Below are 18,164 nucleotides of genomic sequence, written 5' to 3'. Positions count from 1 at the left end.
GGACTGAGGCTGCCCAGCTGTCATGTTGGGTGTGGGCAGGACGGCGGCCCGCAAGGCCCGCACCAAGCAGGGACCGGGGCTCCGCGTCCCCTCCCGCCGTCCCCTTGAAGCCGCTGGGCCCGGCCGCCTCCCGCTCCTCCCGGGAACCCCTCCCTCCACCAGGCGCGGCGGCGCTGTCCTCCCAGCGGGTCAGCCCTGCCCGTTCCTCCGGATTAGGGCGGGCGCGGCCTAAGCCTATTTCCTCCCGCCGCCCCCGGGGATGGCCCAGCATGGAGGACGGCGGCCCTGAGCGTCGCGCCGGGGAGCCCTGCCTGCAGGTGAGGCCCCGAACGGACGAGGAGACCCCCGGGCTCTGACACCTCCCCGGGGACAACGGCTGGGCCTCGGGCCCGGTGCCGCCAAACGGCCGGGAGCCGCCGTTCGGCGGTACCGGGCCCAAGGCCGCTCTAGGCTTCTCCTTGACAACGCCCCCCTCCCATCAGAGAGGGCGTGGTCTGACGGGGGGCGTGGCCTAGATGGGGCCACTCCGCGGTTACCAATAGAAGGGGCGGGGGCAACACAAATAGACCACGCCCCCTCGCCTCTAGCCCCGCCCATTCGCTGGTAGCCACGCCCCCCGCCTCGACGTGGGGGTCCTGAGCCGTCCGCGGCCCCTCGTAGGTGGGTGAAGGCGGTGGCGCCGGTCTGAGCGACCTCATCCTCCTCCTCCTGACGGCCCGCCCGCCCCTGCCCGCCCCGGGGGATGGAGCTACCGGCAGGGAGCCCGCCGAGACAGGTGAGGGGTTGGACCAGGCTGGGGGGTGGGGCATCCTGGGAGGGGTGGGCGGCTGCAGGGGGCAGGACAGGTGACAAATGAGCAAGTAACATGTAATTAGCATGTAACAAGTATGTTACATGCAGCCCGCTGGAACAGATCCTGTGCCAGGAGGGGTTGGGAGCTCCCCGGGCGCCCATGGGGGCAGTGGGTCTCAAGGTATAGGAGGTGGCTGTCCTGTTGTCCCCTGTGGGTGCCAGGGCAGAGCTGGGGTAGCCCTGGGCAGAGGCTGCCCCAGCGTTGCCCTACACCCAGGGTCCTCGCCCCTGCAGGCAGCAGCTCCCTGGGGGGCCTGGCCCGCTCCCTGCAGAAGGCGGAGGCCATGCTGCGCAGCTGCGTCAGCCCCGGCCTGCGGCGCCTGCTGCCCTCATGGCCCCGCGAGCGCAGCTACGGCAGCAGCGAGGATGAGGAGGAGGAGGAGGAGGAGGAAATGCCGGCCCTCCTGACCCTGCTGGAGCAGAGCTTCCCAGGCCTGCACCGCTGCCTCTACGTCTGGGAGAACCCCCGCACCGAGACCTTCCGGGGCCATGTACGGCCCCAGCCCGGTGACAGCGCCGCCGCCACTGCCTTCTCCTACCACCCCGTCCACCCACGTGTGGCTGAGCGCGGCGCTGCCCTGCACGCCCTGCTGCAGCACCGCCACCACCTCCGCCTCGTCCGCGACTACAGCCGCCGGCTGAAGGCTGCCTCCGACTTCCTCCGCCGGCTCCTGGTGCTGGTGGAGCGGCCGGAGCCGCCGGCAGGGGAGCTGGGGGCCACCCAGCCGCTGCGGGGGCTCTGCCAGGAGCTGCGGACGCATGCTGGCCACTGGAGCGGGCTGCGGCGGCGGATGCGCAGCGACCTGTGGCTGCGGCCGCTGCTGCTGCGCCGGCACGAGTCGGTGGCGCACATGCGGCGGGTGTTGCTGCTGCTGGCACTGCACGCTGCGCGGCTGGCTGAGCGCCATGTCGAGGCACGGCTGCGGGGGCTGGCGCGGGCCAGCCCCGCCACTGCTGCTCCCCCGGCGCTGCTCTCCGACCTCTTTCAGGGCCTGGAGATCTACAATCAAGTGGTGGGCAACCTGGCCCTGGAGCTGGGCATCGCCAGATGCTTGCCCACTGGCATCGCCGGCTGCCACGGGGCTACTGGGGACCGCTCCAATGCCTTCCCCGTGGCCAGGGTGCTGGGGATACTGGCGGCTGAGCGGGGGCAGCTGGTGGCCAAGCGGCTCCAGCCCCTCCTGCAGCTGCGGGACGGTGGCAGTGGGGCAGAACATGTCTGCTGGGAGGACGCCACAGTGCCTTGGCCCCCAGAGCATGGCACCACAGCAGCGGATGCAGGACCCTCTGGACGGGAGGAGTCACTGGGCCTCGCTAGGGAGCTGCAGGCATTATGCAGGGAGGACGAGGAGCTGATGGGCCTCGTCCTGGGGGCGCTGGTGGCCTCCGCCGACAGCCTTTGGCACCACATCCTCCATGGGCCCAAGCAGGAGAAGCTGGTGGTGGCAGATAGCCCGGAGTCCCTGGAGCCACCAGTGGCCGGCTTGGGCATGGCCACCAGGCCAAGCTCTGCCGGCTGGAAGTCGGTGCGGTGGCTGGACGCCTCCCGTGCACCGGCGGCCGAGGCCCTGCACGCCCAGTACCGCCCGCTCTTCTGGGGGGCCACCAGCACCGTGCTGGGGCACCGCCTGGGGCCACCGCACTACGGGGCCAGTGGGGCCACGGCCGCCGCATGGGAGCTGAGCCGTGCTCTCGCCCAGGGTAGGTGGGGGCCGGGGCTGGGGGATGGTGGTGCAGGGGAGTGGCTCCCTGGTGCCTCTGTGGGGTGAGCTGGCTCTGACACCCTGTCCCCCCACAGCCCGTGTCCCCCGGGAGTGCGAGGAGGAGCTGGGGCGACTCTGCCTGCGCCTGCTCTGCCGGGGCGTCCTCCGGAGCTGGGAGCAAGGTACGGGGTGCGGGGCGTGGGGTGTGGGCTGCCACCAGGAGGGTGTCACGGGGCTGCTGACCAGTGTCCGCCCCCGCAGACTTTGCCCGCACCCTGGGCTCGGGTCTGTCCGACAAGTGCTCGGGGGAGCCGGTGCCGGCAGCAGGGCCGGTGTGGAGCAGGACGGCACGATGCCTCCAGCGGCTCTACCCAGCCCTGGCCTTCGCCCTGCGCTGCCTGCGACCCCTGCCCGCCCGCCTGCCCGGTGAGTGGGGCCTCGGCAGACAGGGACTGGCACGCTGGGGGTCCGCTCTGGGTGGACCCCCGCCTGCCGGGTGCCGCTCCCCTCCCTGACCCCAGTGACACCTCTCATCGCCTGCCTCCCCCAGGCCACCCCCCCGGCTCGCCCTGCCTGCGCCTGCAGGTGCTGGGCTGCTGCCTGGCCACAGCACAGGCTGCCTGCTCCTGGCTGATGGGCAGAGCCTGCCGGTACCTGGCGGCCTGGGCCCTGCCCCAGTTCCTGCTCGTCACCCAGGGGGACCTGCAGGTACGCAGCGGGCAGGGCTTGGGGACCCATGTGTGGGGCTGGGTCCTGTCCCGGGGGGTCAGCCAGCTCCCTGTGGGGGCTGTGGGGCTGGGGCTGGCCACCGGGCAGGATTTCTCTCACCCCTCTTCCCTGTAGCTGCTGAAGACGGAGACAGACAGGCTGGTGGTGCTGGTCAGTGGGACCTTCCCGGAGCCTGGGGATGCCCCCCGACACCTGCCCCCTGCCCTGCTGTCCCACCAGGAGCACCAGCTGTGCCAGCAGATTCGCTCCATGGCTGCCAGCATCCAGGTACAGCCCAACCACGGCAGGTGGACCTTTGGGAGCCAGCTAGAGCTGTGCCGTGCTGTGCCAGGAGAGACCCCGTGGTTCTGCTCCAGCTGGGCACGGCCTGGGGAGCCGCAGAGTGCTGTGGCCTCAGCGTGCCATCCCCGCCTCCCCTCACTTTGTCCCCCAGCTCTTCTCAGGGGACGTGCTGAAGATGTTCTCCACCAACTGCAAGCGGATGTCAGCGGAGATCTTCGACCAGACCATGCCGCTGGGCAAGCACTGGAGGGTCGGCCTCCGCGCCGGTGGGTAGGGGTGCCTCGGTGCTGGGCTGGCCTGTGGGCAAGGCTGCGGGCAGGGCTGACCGGGTGTCCCCCCGCACCTCCGCAGACCTGCCCAGTTCCCCCAGTGAGTACGCGGCAGCGGCGGCCCAGGCGGTGCTGGGCCAGGTGCTGCAGGGCGCCCAGCTCCTGCCCCGGGATGCCCAAGCACCCGCCCTGGCCCGGGTGACCACGGCCTTCCTGGAGGCATGGATGGACCACATCCTGGCCCAGAGGATCAAGTTCAGGTAGCAGGCAGTGGCGGTGGGGCTGGGCTAGTGTGGACAGTGCTGGGGTAGCCAGGCTAAGTGCCACTGGTGCCCGCCCCAGCCTGCAGGGAGCCTTGCAGCTGCGGCAGGACTTCGAGCTGGTGCGGGAGCTGGTGGGCTCCGAGCGCTACGGGCTGGCCCCCGAGACCCGGCAGTCGCTGCTGTCCCTCCGCGTCTTCCAGCAGATGGACGGGGCGATCCTCTGCCTCCTGCAGCAGCCCGGCGGGTTGGCCGGTGTGCCCCCCCGCCCCTGGCACTCCCTGCGCCACTGCTGTGAGTCACTGCGAGGGGGGGGAAAGGGGATGGCCGCGCTTGGCTGTCCCATGGGCTGTGGCCATCCCAGGCTCCGGCAGATGGCAAGGCTGGTGTCGGGAAGCGTAGGGTGGGGGCAAGAGCTACCTCTCGGGGTGGCCGCCACCAGCAGGAGGGTCTGGAATCCCCATCATGGACCCTGACTCCTGTCTCCTCTCCCTGCCCAGGCTCGGACAACGGTGCCCAGCCGCAGGAGCCGGCCGCGGGCAGCCTGCACGGCCTGGAGACCCTGGAAGTACCGGGGGCAGCAGCGGGGACCCCTCCGTCCACCCCCGACGCCGAGGTGCCGGGGCGGCTGCGAAGCGGCGTCCCCGAATCCTACCTCTCGGGCAGCCAGCAGCAATGGCTGTCGCTGCGGCTGCACCGGGCCCGGCGCTGGCGTGTGCCCGGTTTGCCCTGCGTCGGTAACAGCCCCGAGACCTGACCGGCAATAAAACGGTTGCAGACGGTGTCACCGTGTCCGTCTCCATCCCTGTTCCCCCCCAAGAGATGCAGGGGGGGAGCGAGCCCTGGGGGCTCCAGCATCCCCAGCACGGCCAGAGCATCGCTCCCACCTTCCTGCCTGTTGCTGCCTGCACCCGCTCCTGCCTGCAGCACGCTCTAACAGGCCCCGGTTCCCGGTGGGGTGGCCTCTGCCCGACCCCCCCCACCCCCACCCCGCGGTCCGGGCCACCGGGGTTCGGCAGCGGCCCGGTGGCCCGGGCCGGGGGAAGTGGGGGTCGTGGGCTACCGGAGCCCCCGGTGTGACTACGGCTCCCATGATGCCGCCGCGCCCGGTCACTTCCGGCGCGGGGCGGGGTCGGGCCGAGCCGAGCGCCCCTTCCCGGTCCCGGTCCCGGTGCGGCCCCGGTGCCGCCCGCTATGGCCGTCCCCGCCGCCGAACTGGGCGCCGCCGACCGCGCCCCCTTCTCCACGGCAAGTAACGGCACCGGACCGAGCCCCGAACCCAGCGGCCCCCACCCCACCGGGAGGGACCGGGGAGGGGGCGGAACCGGCGGGGGCGGGGCGGGTCGGGGGTCCTTGGTAGGGCTGGGCGGGGGGTCCCGGGGGAAGCCAGGGGGCGCTTGGGGGGGTCCATCGGGGTCCCGGGGTGCATGGCGGGGGTCCCTCGGGAGGATGGGGATCCCAGGAGAGGCTGGGGGGACATGGTGGGGGTCCCATGGGTGTCATGTGGGAGGCCAGGGGTACGCGGTGGGGGTCCCAGGGGTGCGTGGTGGGGGTCCCATGGGGGTCCTGGGGGAGGCCACGTTGCATCACGATGATGGTGCCCGCGTTGCGCAGGGCCCCTGCCTGGTGGGCACGGAGGAGGAGGAGGACGGGGACGAGGAGCTGCTGGGGGCCGGGGGTCCCCGCACCTGGACCCCCCAGGAGAAGCTGCTGCACGAGGCGCGGCTGAAGGCCAAGGCCAAGCGGCGGCTGCGGCGCACCTCGTCCCGGGACTCGACCCGCGAGTCGCTCTCCGAGGGGGGCGAACCCGGCCCTGAGCCCGGCAGCCCCAAGGGCAGGGCCCACGACCGCAGGTCCCGCATGGGCAAGGGCCGAGGGCTGCCCAAGAAAGGTGAGCCCCCCTACCCCCGCCGTGGGGCTGGGACCCTGCGTCATGCCACCACTCCCCATGGACCTGGGGTCTCTCCTGAGTCCCCCATGGGGCTGGACCCCTGCATGGCTCCATCACTCCCCGTAGGGCTGAGACCCCTTCTGTGTCCCCGTCACTCCCCATGGACCTGGGACCCCTCCTGCATCCTCCATGGGGCTGAGACCCTGCATGGCTCCATCACTCCCCGTGGGGCTGGGACCCCTCCTGCATCCCCTGTGGGGCTGAGCTACCTCCCCGTGCCCCAGGCTTAGTCCCTGCCCGGCAGGGGCCCACTGGGACCCTCAGTGACCCCCACCGCCAAGCCCCCACTCACCCTGTGTGTGCCCGGTGCAGGTGGTGCCGGGGGCAAGGGTGTGTGGGGTGCCCCTGGTGTGGTCTACGGCTACCAGGAGCCCGATGCCCGTGACCCCAACTATGATGAGGCGGCTCAGGTATGGATCTGTCCCCTCCACCCCGGCCCCACACCATCCCCTGCCCTCACAGGCAGCCCCTGCCGGGGTCTGGCTGGCAGCGGTGTAGGCAGGGGTGGCATCATTCCATCCCCGTAGGGCGACACTGTCTATGCCACCGTGGTCCCCGAGCTGGAGGAGGGGGAGCTGGAGAAGAATGTTCAGCCCATGGTGATGGAGTACTTTGAGCATGGGGACACCAGTGAGGTCATGGTGCGTCAGGGTGGGGGTCTGCAGGATGGGGTGGGCTCGCATGGGCTGGGGTCCTCGGGGAAGGGACAGAGGTCCTTCGGTGACATGGACCCTCAGGAATGGCACAGGCAGGAGGCAGGGCCGGGGTTCCTAGGGAGAAAACGGGGGGGTCTTAGGAACAGGACAGGCTGCTGTGGGGCGGGGTCCCTTGCTGGGGGGGACAGGGGACCCTCAGTGACAAGGACCCTCAGGGATGGGGCAGGCTGGGATGGGGAAGGGTCCCTTGGGGAGGGGATGGGGGTCCATTGCTGATGGCGACCCTTCGGGAAGGGGCAGGGTCCCCTGGGGAAGGAGGTGACTTGGTGGTGGGGACCTTCAGGGGTGTCAGGCTGGTGTGGAGGAGACAAAGGGGGTCCCTTGGGGTGGGGAGTGTTCCTGGGGGAGGGAAGAGGTCCCTCAGTGACAGGGACAGACTGGGATGGGGAAGGGTCCCGTGGAGAGGAGCTGGGCATCCCATGGTTGTGGGGATCTTCACGGGGGCCAGGCTGGTGTGGGGCAGGGTCCTGGGGGAGACAAAGGGGGTCCCTTGGGGATGGGATGGTGTCCCTGGGGGAGGTCAGGGGTCCCCTGAGGAGGGGCTGGGGGTCCTCGGGTGACAGGGGGTGACGTGCCGGGCGCAGGAGCTGCTGCGGGGGCTGAACCTGGGCAGCCGGCGGCACGCGGTGCCCTCGCTGGCGGTGGCCTTGGCGCTGGAGGGCAAGGCCAGCCACCGCGAGCTGACCTCCCGCCTGCTCTCCGACCTGGTGGGCCACATCGTCACCCCGGAGGACATCGCCTGGGCCTTCGACAAGATGCTGCGGGACCTGCCCGACCTCATCCTCGACACCCCCGAGGCTCCCCAGGTGTCAGCAGGGGACGCGGGGATGGGGATGTGCTGGTGGGGGAGGACATGGCTGTGCTGAGGGATGCTCTGAGGGGATGTGGATGTGCCGGGGGGATGCTCGGAGGGGACACTATGGTTCTGGGGGCAGCATGGCTGTGCTGGGGGATGCTCTGAGGGGATGTGGCTGTGCTGGGGCGATGCTTGGAGGGGGACACGGTTGTGCTGGGGAGGCCATTGCCACACTGGAGGATGCTCTGAGGGGACACGGCCGTGCCATGAGGGGCCATGGCCATGCCGGGGGATGTTCTGAGGGGACACGTCTGTGCTGGGAGGAGCCATGGCCACTTTGGGGGATGCTTTAGAGAATGTGGCCATGCTGGGGGGATGCTCTGAGGGGATGTGGTTGTGCTGGGGAGGCCATGGCCATGCTGGAGGATGCTCTAAGAGGATGTGTCGGTGCGGGGGGGATGTTCTCAGGGAACACCACCGTGCCAGAGGGGCCATGGCTGTGCCAGGGGATGGTCTGAGGGAAGACGGCTGTGCCGGAGGGGCCATGGCCATGGCAAGGAATGCTCTGGGGTGACATGGCCGTGCCAGGGGATGCCTGGTGGCTGCGGGGCACGGACGGGCGATGGGGCCAGGCGCTGACGCTCTGTCCCCAGATGCTGGGGCAGTTCATCGCCCGGGCAGTGGCCGACCACGCGCTGCCCCTGGACTTCCTGGAGCGCTACAAGGGGCGCGTGGACTGCGAGCACGCCAGGTAAGCGCCGCCCCGGCCCCTGCCACCTTTCCGGCCCGCCGCCCTCACCCGCCTCTCCCGCAGGGCTGCCCTCGACCGCGCCGCTGTCTTGCTCCGCATCAAGCGCGACGTCAACCGGCTGGACAATGTTTGGGGCGTGGGGGGCGGCCAGCGCCCTGTCAAGCACCTCGTCAAGGAGGTCGGTGCCCGGCCACCCACCGGTCCTGTCCTGTGCCTCATCCCTGCACGCCTCCCCCCCCCACCTCCAGATGTGCCTCCAGATGTCCCACGGAGACCCCCTTGCCGTGTCCCTCTGGATGTGACCCTGGACGTGGTGTCCCCCTCATGTCCCTGTGCCTACTTGGGGCAGTGGCAACTGCTGGCTGTCCCTGTGCCCCCCCATGGCGTGTCCCCACGCTGTCCCCCCTGTGCCACCCTTGTGTCCCTGCTGTCCCCACCCCAGCTCCCTCTGTCCCCAGATGAACCTGCTGCTGCGGGAGTACCTGCTCTCCGGGGAGGTGTCGGAGGCCGAGCACTGCCTGCGGGAGCTGGAGGTGCCCCACTTTCACCACGAGCTGGTGTACGAGGTGAGGGCTGGGGGTCCCGAGTGTCCCGGGGAGGTGGGGGCGGGGGGGGCCCACCATGTCCCCACTGATGCCCACGGTCCACAGGCAGTGGTGATGGTGCTGGAGGGCTCTGGAGAGGGGCCGGTGGCCATGATGGTGACGCTGCTGAAGGTGCTCTGGGAAACGGGGCTGGTGACGCTGGACCAGATGAACCGGGTGAGTGTGGGGCACGTGGAGGGGGGGGTATGTGTGTCAGTGGGCAGCCCGCCCTTGGGGCTGACACTGCCGTGTGTCCCCCCAACACCGTCCCCCTCTCCCAGGGCTTCCAGCGGGTGTACGAGGAGCTGGGGGACATCAGCCTGGACGTGCCGCTGGCCCACAGCCTCCTGGAGCGGCTGGTGGAGCTCTGCTTCGACCGCGGCATCATCACCAAGGCACTGCGGGATGCCTGCCCCGCCAGGTACCGGGGAAGGGGGGGGACCAGAAGAGGGGGGCTGGGGGGGTGGCTTCCCCCCTTCATCCTCATCCTCCTCTGCAGGGGCCGGAAGCGCTTCGTGAGCGAGGGCGATGGGGGACAGGTCAAGCAGTGAATGGAGCCAACCCGGGGCGTTGCCGGCCATCGACCCCACAGCGGGGTGGCGGCTGGGGGGGACAGGGCCTGCTGGCCCCTCCCCGTGAGGCAGGGGCAGCCCCGGCCCCTCTGCGGGACCCCCGCCCGGCCGCGGGGCTGCCCTGGGACCCCCCCCGGCTGTGGGGCGAGAGCAAGGGACACAATAAAGCGGCTTCCGAGGACGTGCTGAGTCTGGCCTGTGTGTGTGGGGGGACTCGGCGGGGGTCCTTGTCCCCTCGGGGCCGGGTTTGGGGTGGGGGTCGGGGGGGCGGTTCCGTGGAGGACGAACCCAGCAGTTTGCCCTCCCACCCGCCAGGGGGCGCCACAGCGCGGCGCCGCGTTCCCCACCGGCCGTCGCGCCGTGATGACGCAAGCGGCGCGGCCGGGCCATGGCGGGCGAGCGGCGGCGACGCGGCGGGGATGGGCTGCGGGAACGGACCCGGGAGCGCGGATCCCGGCGGGAACGGGAACAGCAGCGGGGCCCGGGTCGGGGTCGGACGGCGCTGGTGGTAACGGCGGCGGCGGCAGCGCTGGCGCTGGGCCTGGCGGCGGCGGCGGCTGAGTGGAACCGGTGGAGCGCGGCCGCCCGCCTCGTTACCCCTCACCCCGCTCCCCCCGCCCTCCCCCCCGGTTCGACCGGGCCCCTCGCCTCGCCCCACCGTTTCTGGGGGACTTACCGGCCTCACGTCTACTTCGGGATGAAGACGCGCAGCCCGCGGGCACTCGTTACCGGTGAGGGATAGGGGCGGGAGCGGGGGCAGGCCGAGCCCCGGGGCAGGGCTTTGCCCTGCCCCGGGGCCTCGGCCTGCCCCGCTCCCGCCCGGAGAACCGAGGCTGACCCGCCTCCCCCCCACCTTCCCCGGTGTCCCCAGGGCTGATGTGGCTTCAGCAAGGTGAGGGGGGAGGCAGTTTACGTCACACCTGCGAGCAGGGCGACGGTCTGTCGCGTTACGGTTGGCTGATGCACGACGGGGAGAATTTCGGGGTGCAGGAGATCCACGACGGGGGTTTGTTCCTGAAAACCGAATTCGTTAAGCGACCGGGAGGCGAACACGGAGGGGATTGGAGTTGGCGCGTCACCGCACGGATGGAGGTGAGGGGCGGCCGGGGGGGGGGGCGGCTATGTTTGCCGGGAAAACAGCCGGAGCGCTGGACAGCCCCCCCTTCCTCACATCTCCCCCCCCCCTCTTCCTCCGCAGGGCACGGGCGGCCCGGCCCCCCTCCTCTCCCTCTTCTTCTACGTCGCCACGGATGGGCAGGGAACACTGGAGCCGCACCTGGAGAACAAGTCGCGGCTGGCTGCTGTGACGGGGACGTCGGAGGAACTGGGAGACTTCACCCTCACCTTCCTCCACCCCACAGCGGAGAACGGGGAGGACCCCAAATATGCCAGGTGCCTCACCGCAACAGCCCCTGCTGCTCCCCACCGGTTCCTTGTCCCTCATCCCCTGACGCCGTCTCTCCATTTGCAGCTACAACTACCTGGATGCAGCGAGCCCGGGGCTGCACCGCCTGACCGAGGTGGTGCGCAGCAGCCTGAGCAACCGCTTCGTCTTCGCCCCGCCGGGGAAACCCCGCCGCCGCTTCTTTGCCGTCGACACCTTTCGGGGGCTGCCGGGGGTGGTGGGAGATCCCCCGCGTGGGCGCCTGCTGCTGCACCAGGTGACGCTGGAGCCTTCCGGGACAGTGGAGGTGACCTTCGAGTCGGGCAGCATGGCAGATCGGCCTGGGCGGCTGGCAGGGGGAGCACTATCTGCGGCACTGGCGCAGCACACGGCTGCCTTCGAGCAGCGCTTCGAGGAGACTTTCGGGCTGGGACGCAAGGGCTTCCCTGCCTCGCAGCGGCACTTCGCCCAGGCTGCCCTCAGCGACATGCTGGGTGGGATGGGCTACTTCCACGGGCGCTCGTTGGTGCAGTCCCCGCTGCAGGAGCACCCCGTGCCCGCCCCCGAGGCCGCCCTCTTCACCGCCGTCCCCTCCCGCTCCTTCTTCCCTCGCGGCTTCCTCTGGGATGAGGGCTTCCACCAGCTGCTGTTGGCCCGCTGGGACCCGGCCCTGAGCCGTGAGGTGATCGCCCACTGGCTGGACCTCATGAACGCCGAGGGCTGGATCCCGCGGGAGCAGATCCTGGGCGAGGAGGCGCGGGCCAAGGTGCCCCCCGAGTTCCTCCTGCAGCACAGCGAGACGGCCAACCCCCCCACCCTGCTGCTGGCGCTGCAGCGGCTGCTGCCGGACGCCCCCCTGCCCTACCTGCGCCGCCTCTTCCCCCGCCTGCGCGCCTGGTACGACTGGTACAACCGAACGCAGGCTGGACCCCTGCCCCTCACCTTCCGCTGGCGTGGCCGCGACCCCCACCCCGAGCGTTTCCTCAACCCCAAGACGCTGGCCTCGGGGCTGGATGACTACCCCCGTGCCTCCCACCCCTCACCTGACGAGCGGCACCTGGACCTGCGCTGCTGGATGGCACTGGCCTCCCGAGTGCTGGGGGAGGTGGCCGAGCGACTGGGGGAGCCGTCCGGGCCCTACCGGGAGATGGAGAAGGCACTGAGTGACAACAGGCTGCTGGAGCAGCTGCACTGGGCACAGGAATTGGGCGCCTTCGCTGACTACGGCAACCACAGCTCGGCGGTGGGGCTGCGCTGGCAGCGGGTGGTCCCAGCAGCTCCAGGGCGGCCCCCTCCGGACCCCCAGCTGGTACGGGAGGTGCGGGAGGCCCCACGGCCCCGCTTCGTGGGAGCCCTGGGCTATGTCAGCCTCTTCCCGCTGCTGCTGCAGCTGCTGCGCCCTGACTCGCCGCGGTTGCCCACCGTGCTGGCCACCATGCGCAACGAGCGGCAACTCTGGACGCCCTTCGGGCTGCGCTCCCTGGCCCGCGACAGCCCACTCTACATGCAGCGCAACACCCAGCACGACCCCCCGTACTGGCGTGGCCCCGTTTGGGTCAACATCAACTACCTGGCGCTGCGGGCGCTGCACGGCTACGCCAGCGCCAATGGGCCGCAGCGGGAGCGGGCGGCGGAGCTTTACCGGGAGCTGCGCCACAACCTCGTGGCCAACCTGTACCGGCAGTACACCGAGAGCGGCTTCCTCTGGGAGCAGTACAGTGACAGCACCGGCCGTGGCCAGGGCTGCCACCCCTTTGCTGGCTGGTCCGCACTGGTCGTGCTGGTGATGGCCGAGGACTACTAGGGTGGCTGGCCAGCCGAAGTGTGGGCAGTTGCCTGCAGGGCCGGCCCTGCCTATCTTTCTCAGGTGCGGGTGGAGGTGATGAGCCCACCTCCTCCCCCAAAATAAACCTCCACCACCATAGCCTGTTGCTGCCTGTGTTGGGGACGGACTTTGTGGCTCTGTCCTGCCCCAGCCGCCCCCTTCCAACCCCCTGTGCTGTGCACTGGGACAGGGCACTGTCCCCCACGCCATAGCAGGTCCTTGTCCCCCTCCCTCCCTGTGGAGGCCCAGCTCAGCCCCAGTAACCATGTCCCCCCAGGATCCCCCCCCTAGCATGCACAGAGCTGCTGTACTTCCACATCTCTTTAATGGTGAGAGAACGCTACGTGAACTGCCCGTCCCCCAGCAGAGATGGGGACCCCCCCCAACAGGCAGTGGCCCCAGTCCCAGGGCCTGCGGCACTGGCAGCGCAGGGGTGGGGACGGGGCAGGCGTGGGGGCCCAGTAGCTGCGGACCCTGGAAGCAGTTCAGAAGGGAGGGGGCTCCAGCAGGACCACACTGAGAGCAGGGCCACCACGGGGCCCAGCCGTGCCACATGAGGTACTGGACATGGTGGGACACAGGGGAGGGGGGTCTGTTGGGGCAAGGGGCCCCCAGGGGCTCCACAGCTTTGAGTCCAGACCCCAGGGACGCTGCCCCAAGCCCCCAGCAGCGGGGCAGCACCAGGAGCGGGAGGGAAGAGGCAGCCCCCCACTGAAGTACTGCCTGTCCCGCTCTGCCCCGCACCAGGCGCCCTCTGAGTAGGGGGGGGTCACACCCATTGCACCCCCCACAGCTGCTCCAAGGCGGGGGGGGGACAGAACGGGCTGGAACGGCACAGCCGTGGCTCAGGGCCCTTGGCACAGCCACCTGCCCCCACCCCGGGTACAGGCAGGGGGAGCAGGCAGCAGGACAGGGCCAGGCAAGCTAGCAGGCAGCAGGGAGGGCAGGGCTTGACTAGTGGGCACAGGCTCAGACAGGCAGTGCGGGCGAGCCAGGCCCCTCGCTGTCCCCCTGGCCCGGCAGCCCACAGCGTGGCGGGTGTGTGGGACCGGCCTTGCCCAGGAGGTGGGTGCCCTCACCCTCGCCCTCCTCCTCCTCCTGGCAGCGCCCCACCTCGATGCCTGAGTCCCCCGTCAGGCGCCGGTGCCGGAAATGCTCGCTGCTGCTGCCTTCCTCCTGGGCTGCGCCGCCCTCCTCTTCCTCGCCCTCCTCGATGTCGGAGCAGGGGTGGCAGTCGGCCTCAAAGAAGTCCACGGTGGAGGAGAAGAGGGCGTGCTTGTGCGGGGCCCCGCGGGCCGGCGCCTCCTCAGGGGGCAGCTCCCAGCTGGCGCCGGTGCCAGTGCTGCTGGTACCTCCCTCCTCGCTGGGTGTGCTGGCCCGGCTGTGCTCTGTCTCATCCGTCACCTGCACCGAGAGTGAGGTGCTGCTGGGGGAGGTGGCGCAGCTCGACTCGCAGGAGCAGCTGGTGTAGTTCTCTGAGCTGGGCGAGAGGGTGAGGCTGCTGGAGCCCAGGCGGCTGCGGGGCCCGCTCAGTTGGGCCAGGATGGAGCTGTAGGGCGGCGGTGGCGTGCTGGGGCGGTGGGCCACCTCCTCGTAGGCAGGCAGCTTGAAGGAAGCCAGCATCCCTGTGGAAGAGGGGGAACACGGGTCAGGGTGGCTCCCCAGGCCCTGGGCTGCCACTGGGACCTGGAGTGTGCAGCCTGGCACAGGGCTCAGGAGCAGAGCAGACACACACAAGGGACTGGGGTCCCCCTCACTCACTGAGGTCCATCATGGAGGTGGGGTAGTTGCAGGCACCATGGTAGGCGATGAGGTTGATCTCCCGCTGCCGCTGCTGCTGCTGCAGGCGCAGCTTGGCCCGGCGGTGCCGGTAGGCGCAGCAGCAGCTGAAGAGGATGAGGATGGTCCAGAGGAGCCAGAACCCTGCGGGGAGCAGAGCTGGGTCACCCTCCCCTCAAACCCCCCTCCCACGGGGGAGGAGGCCACAGCCCCCAACCTCCCTAGAGCCCAGCTCCCCCCTGCCCCTCAGCACTCACACCACAGCTCGTAGTAGTAGGTGCAGCAGCCAGTCTCCCCGCAGCAGTGCCCGGTCTCGCAGACGTAGGGCTGGTTGTTCACCCCCGGGCAGTACTCCCGGGCCTGCGGGTACAGCCATACCATCACCCCAGCCCGGGAAGGGGGGCTGCCACCCCGGCCCCGGAGGACCACGTCCCAGCACGCTGGCAGCGGCTCCTGCCCGTCGCCGGGCCCGGCCCCCCGGCCGCCCCCCGCCACTGCTCGTACCTGCTGGTGCTGCCGGCCCAGCAGCGCGGCCCAGGCCCCCTCGGCGCCGCCGCTCCCGGGCCGCTCCATGGCGCCGCCTACAGCCCGCCGCGGCCCCGCGCCGGCTCCGCCCGTTCGGCCGCCCCGGCCCCGGCCCCCGCCGCCCGCAGCAGCAGCCGCTGCCCCACCGCCGCCGCCGCCGCCCCCATTCCGGCCGCCCGGCCCGCCGCCGCCGCCCGGGCCGCAGCCTCCTCCGCCGCCATCACGCCCGGGCCAAAGATCCCGCCCCCCACCGCCGCCGCCGCCCAATCCGCCACTGCCCCGCCGCCGCCCGCCAATCGGCGCCGCCGCCGCCGCCCTGGCCCCACCAATCGGACGCCGTCTGCCCGCGCCTCACGCCCAACAACAGAGACAAAGGGACCGAGCCCCGCCCCCGACAGGATTGGCGGCCGCCGCCACCAACCGGAGGCGGAGCCCCGCCCTCCTGGCCGTGACTGACGAGCTCGCCGGCCAACGGCCACCTCGCCCCGGCGCTGCCGCTCCTGCCTGGCCGGGGCCCCGCCTCTGGGGCGGGCGTTGGGGATAGCCTGGCCAACGCGCGGCGCAGGCACATGATTAGCGGAGCGGCCGACCAACCAGCGCCGCCGCCCTGTGCCGGGCAGGGCCCCAGCCAATGGGCGCTGCGGCTGGGCTCTGCGCGGTGACCCGCCCCCGGCATCGGCGGGTCGTACCATAACGCACAGGTTCGGGGGAGCGCGGACTGTACCACAGCGCTCCCCGGTGTGTCTGTCGGTCTGTCCCCACGTCCTGGCGGACCCACACACGGCTCCTTTCCCAGCGGCCTTTAATCAGCTCCGCAGCACCGGGCGGCGGCACCACCGCGGGACCAGCCCCGGCATCACCCGGGACACCCCCACTCCCCCAGAACCCCCCCTCAGTCCCCGCTGGGGCCACCCCACAGCCCCCGGCCCCCTCTGTCCATGGCGGAGGGGCCGGTCCCCGCCTCATGTCCCGTCCATCCCCCCGGCCTAGGCCGCGGCTTCCTGCAGCTGGAGGTTCCTCCTGTAGCAGGCCAGGCTGCAGAGGGGCAGGCCGGTGCGGGAGCAGGAGTAGCGCTTGTGGTTGGAGCAGCCGGTGACGCCGCAGAGGACGACGGGGGGTGGCAGGGCCGGGGCCGGGGTGGGTAGCAGCGGCAGGGCCACACCGGCCGGGAAGGAGACGGTGATGCGGTCGATGGCGTTGCAGTAGTGGACAACGGGGCAGGGGGCCTGCTTGGCCTTGCGCTCCCGCAGCGTCTTCACCTTGGCCTTGTTGGTCTTGGTCAGGCGCTCGATGGTCTGGTTCTTGTTCTCCTCCGCCTTCTTGGCCGCCTGCAGGCGCCGCTTGCGGGCCCGCTCCTCCCGCTTCACCAGCATCTCCTCCGTCAGCTCCTTCGCCTTGTAGCCCATGGGCAGCTCCAGCAGCGGCTGGCTCTGCTGCTTGTGCAGGAGGGCTTTCTGCAGGGACGTGGGAGACACTGTCAACCCTGGCCCTTCCTTTCCTCCAAGGCCTCCAACCCGGCCCCCCTCTCACCAGTTCTGGGGCCTCTGCAGCACCCCATCTCACCTGAGCAGGCAGCAGAGCCAGGTCAGTGTTGGGGCCACCAGCCCCATGGCTCCAGCAGGCCAGGCTGCATCCCTCAGCCCTACCCCAGTTGGCTCTGTGGACCCCCCACCTGCCCCCGTCACCTGTCGGGCCGTCAGCAGGGACTCGTCCACCTCCTTCTTGAGCTCCCCGTTATCGTCCAGCTCGCCCTTCTCCAGGGCGTCGAGCCAGCGCTCTTCCTCCTCCTCCTCTTCCTCGCGGGCAGGAAAGCAGCTCTCCGAATCCAGGTCTGGCAGGGGTGAGGGGTCTAGGTTGCTGTCCTCATCTGGGCCGGGCAGCAGGGGAGAGAAGAGTCACTGGGGGCAAGGGGGGAAGGTCACCCCATCCTGGGGTCAGGCCGCCCTCGAAGCCCTGATGGGGCGACTCACGCTGCCCTGGGCAGCAGGGCCAGGACAGCATAACTGTACCTAGCTCCTCTGCAAGGCACTGGGTGCTGCCCAGCCTGCCCTGGCATGGGGGGCACAGCCACACTCACAGCCTCTTTAGAAGGGACCAGAGCATCCCTGCAGGCTCCCCCTCCTGCTCCAGCTTTCCAGTGCTCCCCACCACCCTCCCCCTTGGAGCCCCCCCATCCTGGCACTGCCCCCTGTATCCCTTGCGCTGCCCCCAGGGCTCACCCAGCCAGGCCCGGTACTGCTCGATGGGCACCCCCTCCGTGGGCTCCTCCTCCTCGTCCACCACCATCAGCGGGGAGGGCGAGCGTGGCGCCTCGGGGACCACCGTGAAGGTCGGCACGCTGTGGAGAGAGAGCACGGGGCGGCCCGTGAGGCCGGGATGGGGCCAACTGGGGCCTGGAGGACACGGCCCGGCCCCAGCGAGGCTGAGACGTGGGGACAGGTGTCCAAGCGAGGGGTGGGGGAAAGAGACCGGCCGCCCCCCCGCCCCTCACCTCTTGGTGCCCAGGATCTGCCCCCCCAGCTTGATCTTGAGCTTGAGCTGGGGCTTGCGCAGGCCGGCGGCGGGCTCGGGGGCCGCGGGGGGCGGCGGCGGCCCCGCCGCCTCATGGTGGTGCTTCTTCTTGTGCTTCTTCTTGTGCTTCTTGTGCTTCTTCTTGTGGGAGCCGTGCCCGCCGCCCGCCTCGGCCTCCTCCCCTGCGGGGGACACACGCACAACCATCAGCCCGGCCCGGCGACGCGCCACCGACCCCGGCGGGGCCGGAGCTGCGAGTCCCGGACTCCCCCAACCCCTACCCCGGGGATCGCCACCCTCCTCACCGTGCTCGCCGCCTTCCATCCTGCCGCGCCGCCAGGCCTTGCTCATCCGGCGATGCCGCTGCTGGCGTCCCGCCGTGAAGGCGGCGGGGGGGAACCAATTCCAGGGCGGACCCACTTCCTCCCGGCGCGGCGGAACGCACCCAGTGTGGGCGAGGTGACGCCGGCGCCGCCATCTTTGAAGTGGGCAAAGTGGTGGTTGCTGGGAGCGCTGCCCGCGCGGAAACCGCCGCCGCGGGCCTTAAGGGCCCGCGGCGGCGGTTTCCGCGCGGGCAGCGCGTGCCACCGGGGCATGCAGACAGCTGCACTGGCACGTGCACCCCCCCCCCCATGTTCCCCCCCGCCATGTCCCCCCCCCCCAACACCATGTCGC

General features: G+C 70.9%; 5 protein-coding genes across 6 annotated transcripts; 3 read left to right on the top strand and 2 right to left on the bottom strand.

The window, feature by feature from the left end:
• Positions 1–200: 200 nt before the first annotated feature.
• Positions 201–4,879, top strand: CCDC142 (coiled-coil domain containing 142). Of its 2 annotated transcripts, XM_054202363.1 has the most exons (11): positions 201–317; positions 661–775; positions 1,087–2,553; positions 2,651–2,737; positions 2,817–2,981; positions 3,106–3,263; positions 3,399–3,551; positions 3,718–3,832; positions 3,918–4,095; positions 4,178–4,389; positions 4,596–4,879. In XM_054202363.1, the coding sequence occupies exons 1-11, from the start codon at positions 270–272 to the stop codon at positions 4,850–4,852; spliced, it is 2,955 nt and encodes a 984-aa protein (XP_054058338.1). In that variant the 5' UTR covers positions 201–269; the 3' UTR covers positions 4,853–4,879. The 2 variants fall into 2 exon arrangements, with proteins under 2 accessions (XP_054058338.1, XP_054058336.1); XM_054202361.1 differs by lacking the exons at positions 201–317; positions 661–775 and having other exon boundaries at positions 846–2,553.
• A 314-nt stretch (positions 4,880–5,193) lies between these two features.
• Positions 5,194–9,586, top strand: LOC128909908 (programmed cell death protein 4-like). The gene is made up of 11 exons (XM_054202373.1): positions 5,194–5,343; positions 5,710–5,986; positions 6,359–6,456; positions 6,574–6,687; positions 7,347–7,568; positions 8,212–8,309; positions 8,373–8,487; positions 8,768–8,875; positions 8,960–9,070; positions 9,175–9,314; positions 9,393–9,586. Exons 1-11 carry the CDS (start codon positions 5,290–5,292, stop codon positions 9,442–9,444), a joined length of 1,389 nt encoding a protein of 462 aa, XP_054058348.1. The 5' UTR covers positions 5,194–5,289; the 3' UTR covers positions 9,445–9,586.
• A 243-nt stretch (positions 9,587–9,829) lies between these two features.
• On the top strand, positions 9,830–12,894 carry MOGS (mannosyl-oligosaccharide glucosidase). Its single transcript, XM_054202364.1, has 4 exons — positions 9,830–10,196; positions 10,337–10,557; positions 10,664–10,857; positions 10,937–12,894. The coding sequence occupies exons 1-4, from the start codon at positions 9,854–9,856 to the stop codon at positions 12,651–12,653; spliced, it is 2,475 nt and encodes an 824-aa protein (XP_054058339.1). The 5' UTR covers positions 9,830–9,853; the 3' UTR covers positions 12,654–12,894.
• Positions 12,895–12,980: 86 nt separating this feature from the next.
• WBP1 (WW domain binding protein 1) lies at positions 12,981–15,081 on the bottom strand. The gene is made up of 4 exons (XM_054202374.1): positions 14,958–15,081; positions 14,711–14,813; positions 14,436–14,597; positions 12,981–14,299 (listed from the first exon to the last, which is right to left on the bottom strand). Exons 1-4 carry the CDS (start codon positions 15,024–15,026, stop codon positions 13,644–13,646), a joined length of 990 nt encoding a protein of 329 aa, XP_054058349.1. The 5' UTR covers positions 15,027–15,081; the 3' UTR covers positions 12,981–13,643.
• A 682-nt stretch (positions 15,082–15,763) lies between these two features.
• Positions 15,764–17,930, bottom strand: INO80B (INO80 complex subunit B). Its single transcript, XM_054204045.1, has 5 exons — positions 17,795–17,930; positions 17,470–17,671; positions 17,198–17,316; positions 16,664–16,845; positions 15,764–16,432 (listed from the first exon to the last, which is right to left on the bottom strand). The coding sequence occupies exons 1-5, from the start codon at positions 17,838–17,840 to the stop codon at positions 15,965–15,967; spliced, it is 1,017 nt and encodes a 338-aa protein (XP_054060020.1). The 5' UTR covers positions 17,841–17,930; the 3' UTR covers positions 15,764–15,964.
• Positions 17,931–18,164: the final 234 nt, after the last annotated feature.

Source organism: Rissa tridactyla, chromosome 5 (assembly GCF_028500815.1).
Source record: "Rissa tridactyla isolate bRisTri1 chromosome 5, bRisTri1.patW.cur.20221130, whole genome shotgun sequence".
Lineage (NCBI taxonomy): Eukaryota > Metazoa > Chordata > Aves > Charadriiformes > Laridae > Rissa > Rissa tridactyla.
The sequence above is the reverse complement of the archived record's forward strand: the minus strand, read 5'-3'. Positions and strand labels throughout refer to the sequence as shown.

Bases quoted from the DNA above. Each gene is read 5' to 3' on its own strand.
- WBP1 (XM_054202374.1), bottom strand. From the start codon at position 15,026: ATGGAGCGGCCCGGGAGCGGCGGCGCCGAGGGGGCCTGGGCCGCGCTG. The intron at 14,814-14,957 runs GTACGAGCAGTG...CTGTACCCGCAG, and splicing joins TGGGCCGGCAGCACCAGCAG to GCCCGGGAGTACTGCCCGGG. The intron at 14,598-14,710 runs GTGAGTGCTGAG...TGCTCCCCGCAG, and splicing joins CTACTACTACGAGCTGTGGT to GGTTCTGGCTCCTCTGGACC.
- MOGS (XM_054202364.1), top strand. From the start codon at position 9,854: ATGGCGGGCGAGCGGCGGCGACGCGGCGGGGATGGGCTGCGGGAACGG. The intron at 10,558-10,663 runs GTGAGGGGCGGC...CTTCCTCCGCAG, and splicing joins GCGTCACCGCACGGATGGAG to GGCACGGGCGGCCCGGCCCC. The intron at 10,858-10,936 runs GTGCCTCACCGC...CTCCATTTGCAG, and splicing joins GAGGACCCCAAATATGCCAG to CTACAACTACCTGGATGCAG.
- INO80B (XM_054204045.1), bottom strand. From the start codon at position 17,840: ATGAGCAAGGCCTGGCGGCGCGGCAGGATGGAAGGCGGCGAGCACG. The intron at 17,317-17,469 runs GTGAGGGGCGGG...CTCTCTCCACAG, and splicing joins CAGATCCTGGGCACCAAGAG to CGTGCCGACCTTCACGGTGG. The intron at 16,846-17,197 runs GTGAGCCCTGGG...TGCCCGGCCCAG, and splicing joins GCAGTACCGGGCCTGGCTGG to ATGAGGACAGCAACCTAGAC.
- CCDC142 (XM_054202361.1), top strand. From the start codon at position 888: ATGTTACATGCAGCCCGCTGGAACAGATCCTGTGCCAGGAGGGGTTGG. The intron at 3,833-3,917 runs GTGGGTAGGGGT...GCACCTCCGCAG, and splicing joins GAGGGTCGGCCTCCGCGCCG to ACCTGCCCAGTTCCCCCAGT. The intron at 4,390-4,595 runs GTGAGTCACTGC...CTCCCTGCCCAG, and splicing joins GCACTCCCTGCGCCACTGCT to GCTCGGACAACGGTGCCCAG.
- LOC128909908 (XM_054202373.1), top strand. From the start codon at position 5,290: ATGGCCGTCCCCGCCGCCGAACTGGGCGCCGCCGACCGCGCCCCCTTC. The intron at 6,457-6,573 runs GTATGGATCTGT...CCATCCCCGTAG, and splicing joins ACTATGATGAGGCGGCTCAG to GGCGACACTGTCTATGCCAC. The intron at 8,310-8,372 runs GTAAGCGCCGCC...CCTCTCCCGCAG, and splicing joins GTGGACTGCGAGCACGCCAG to GGCTGCCCTCGACCGCGCCG.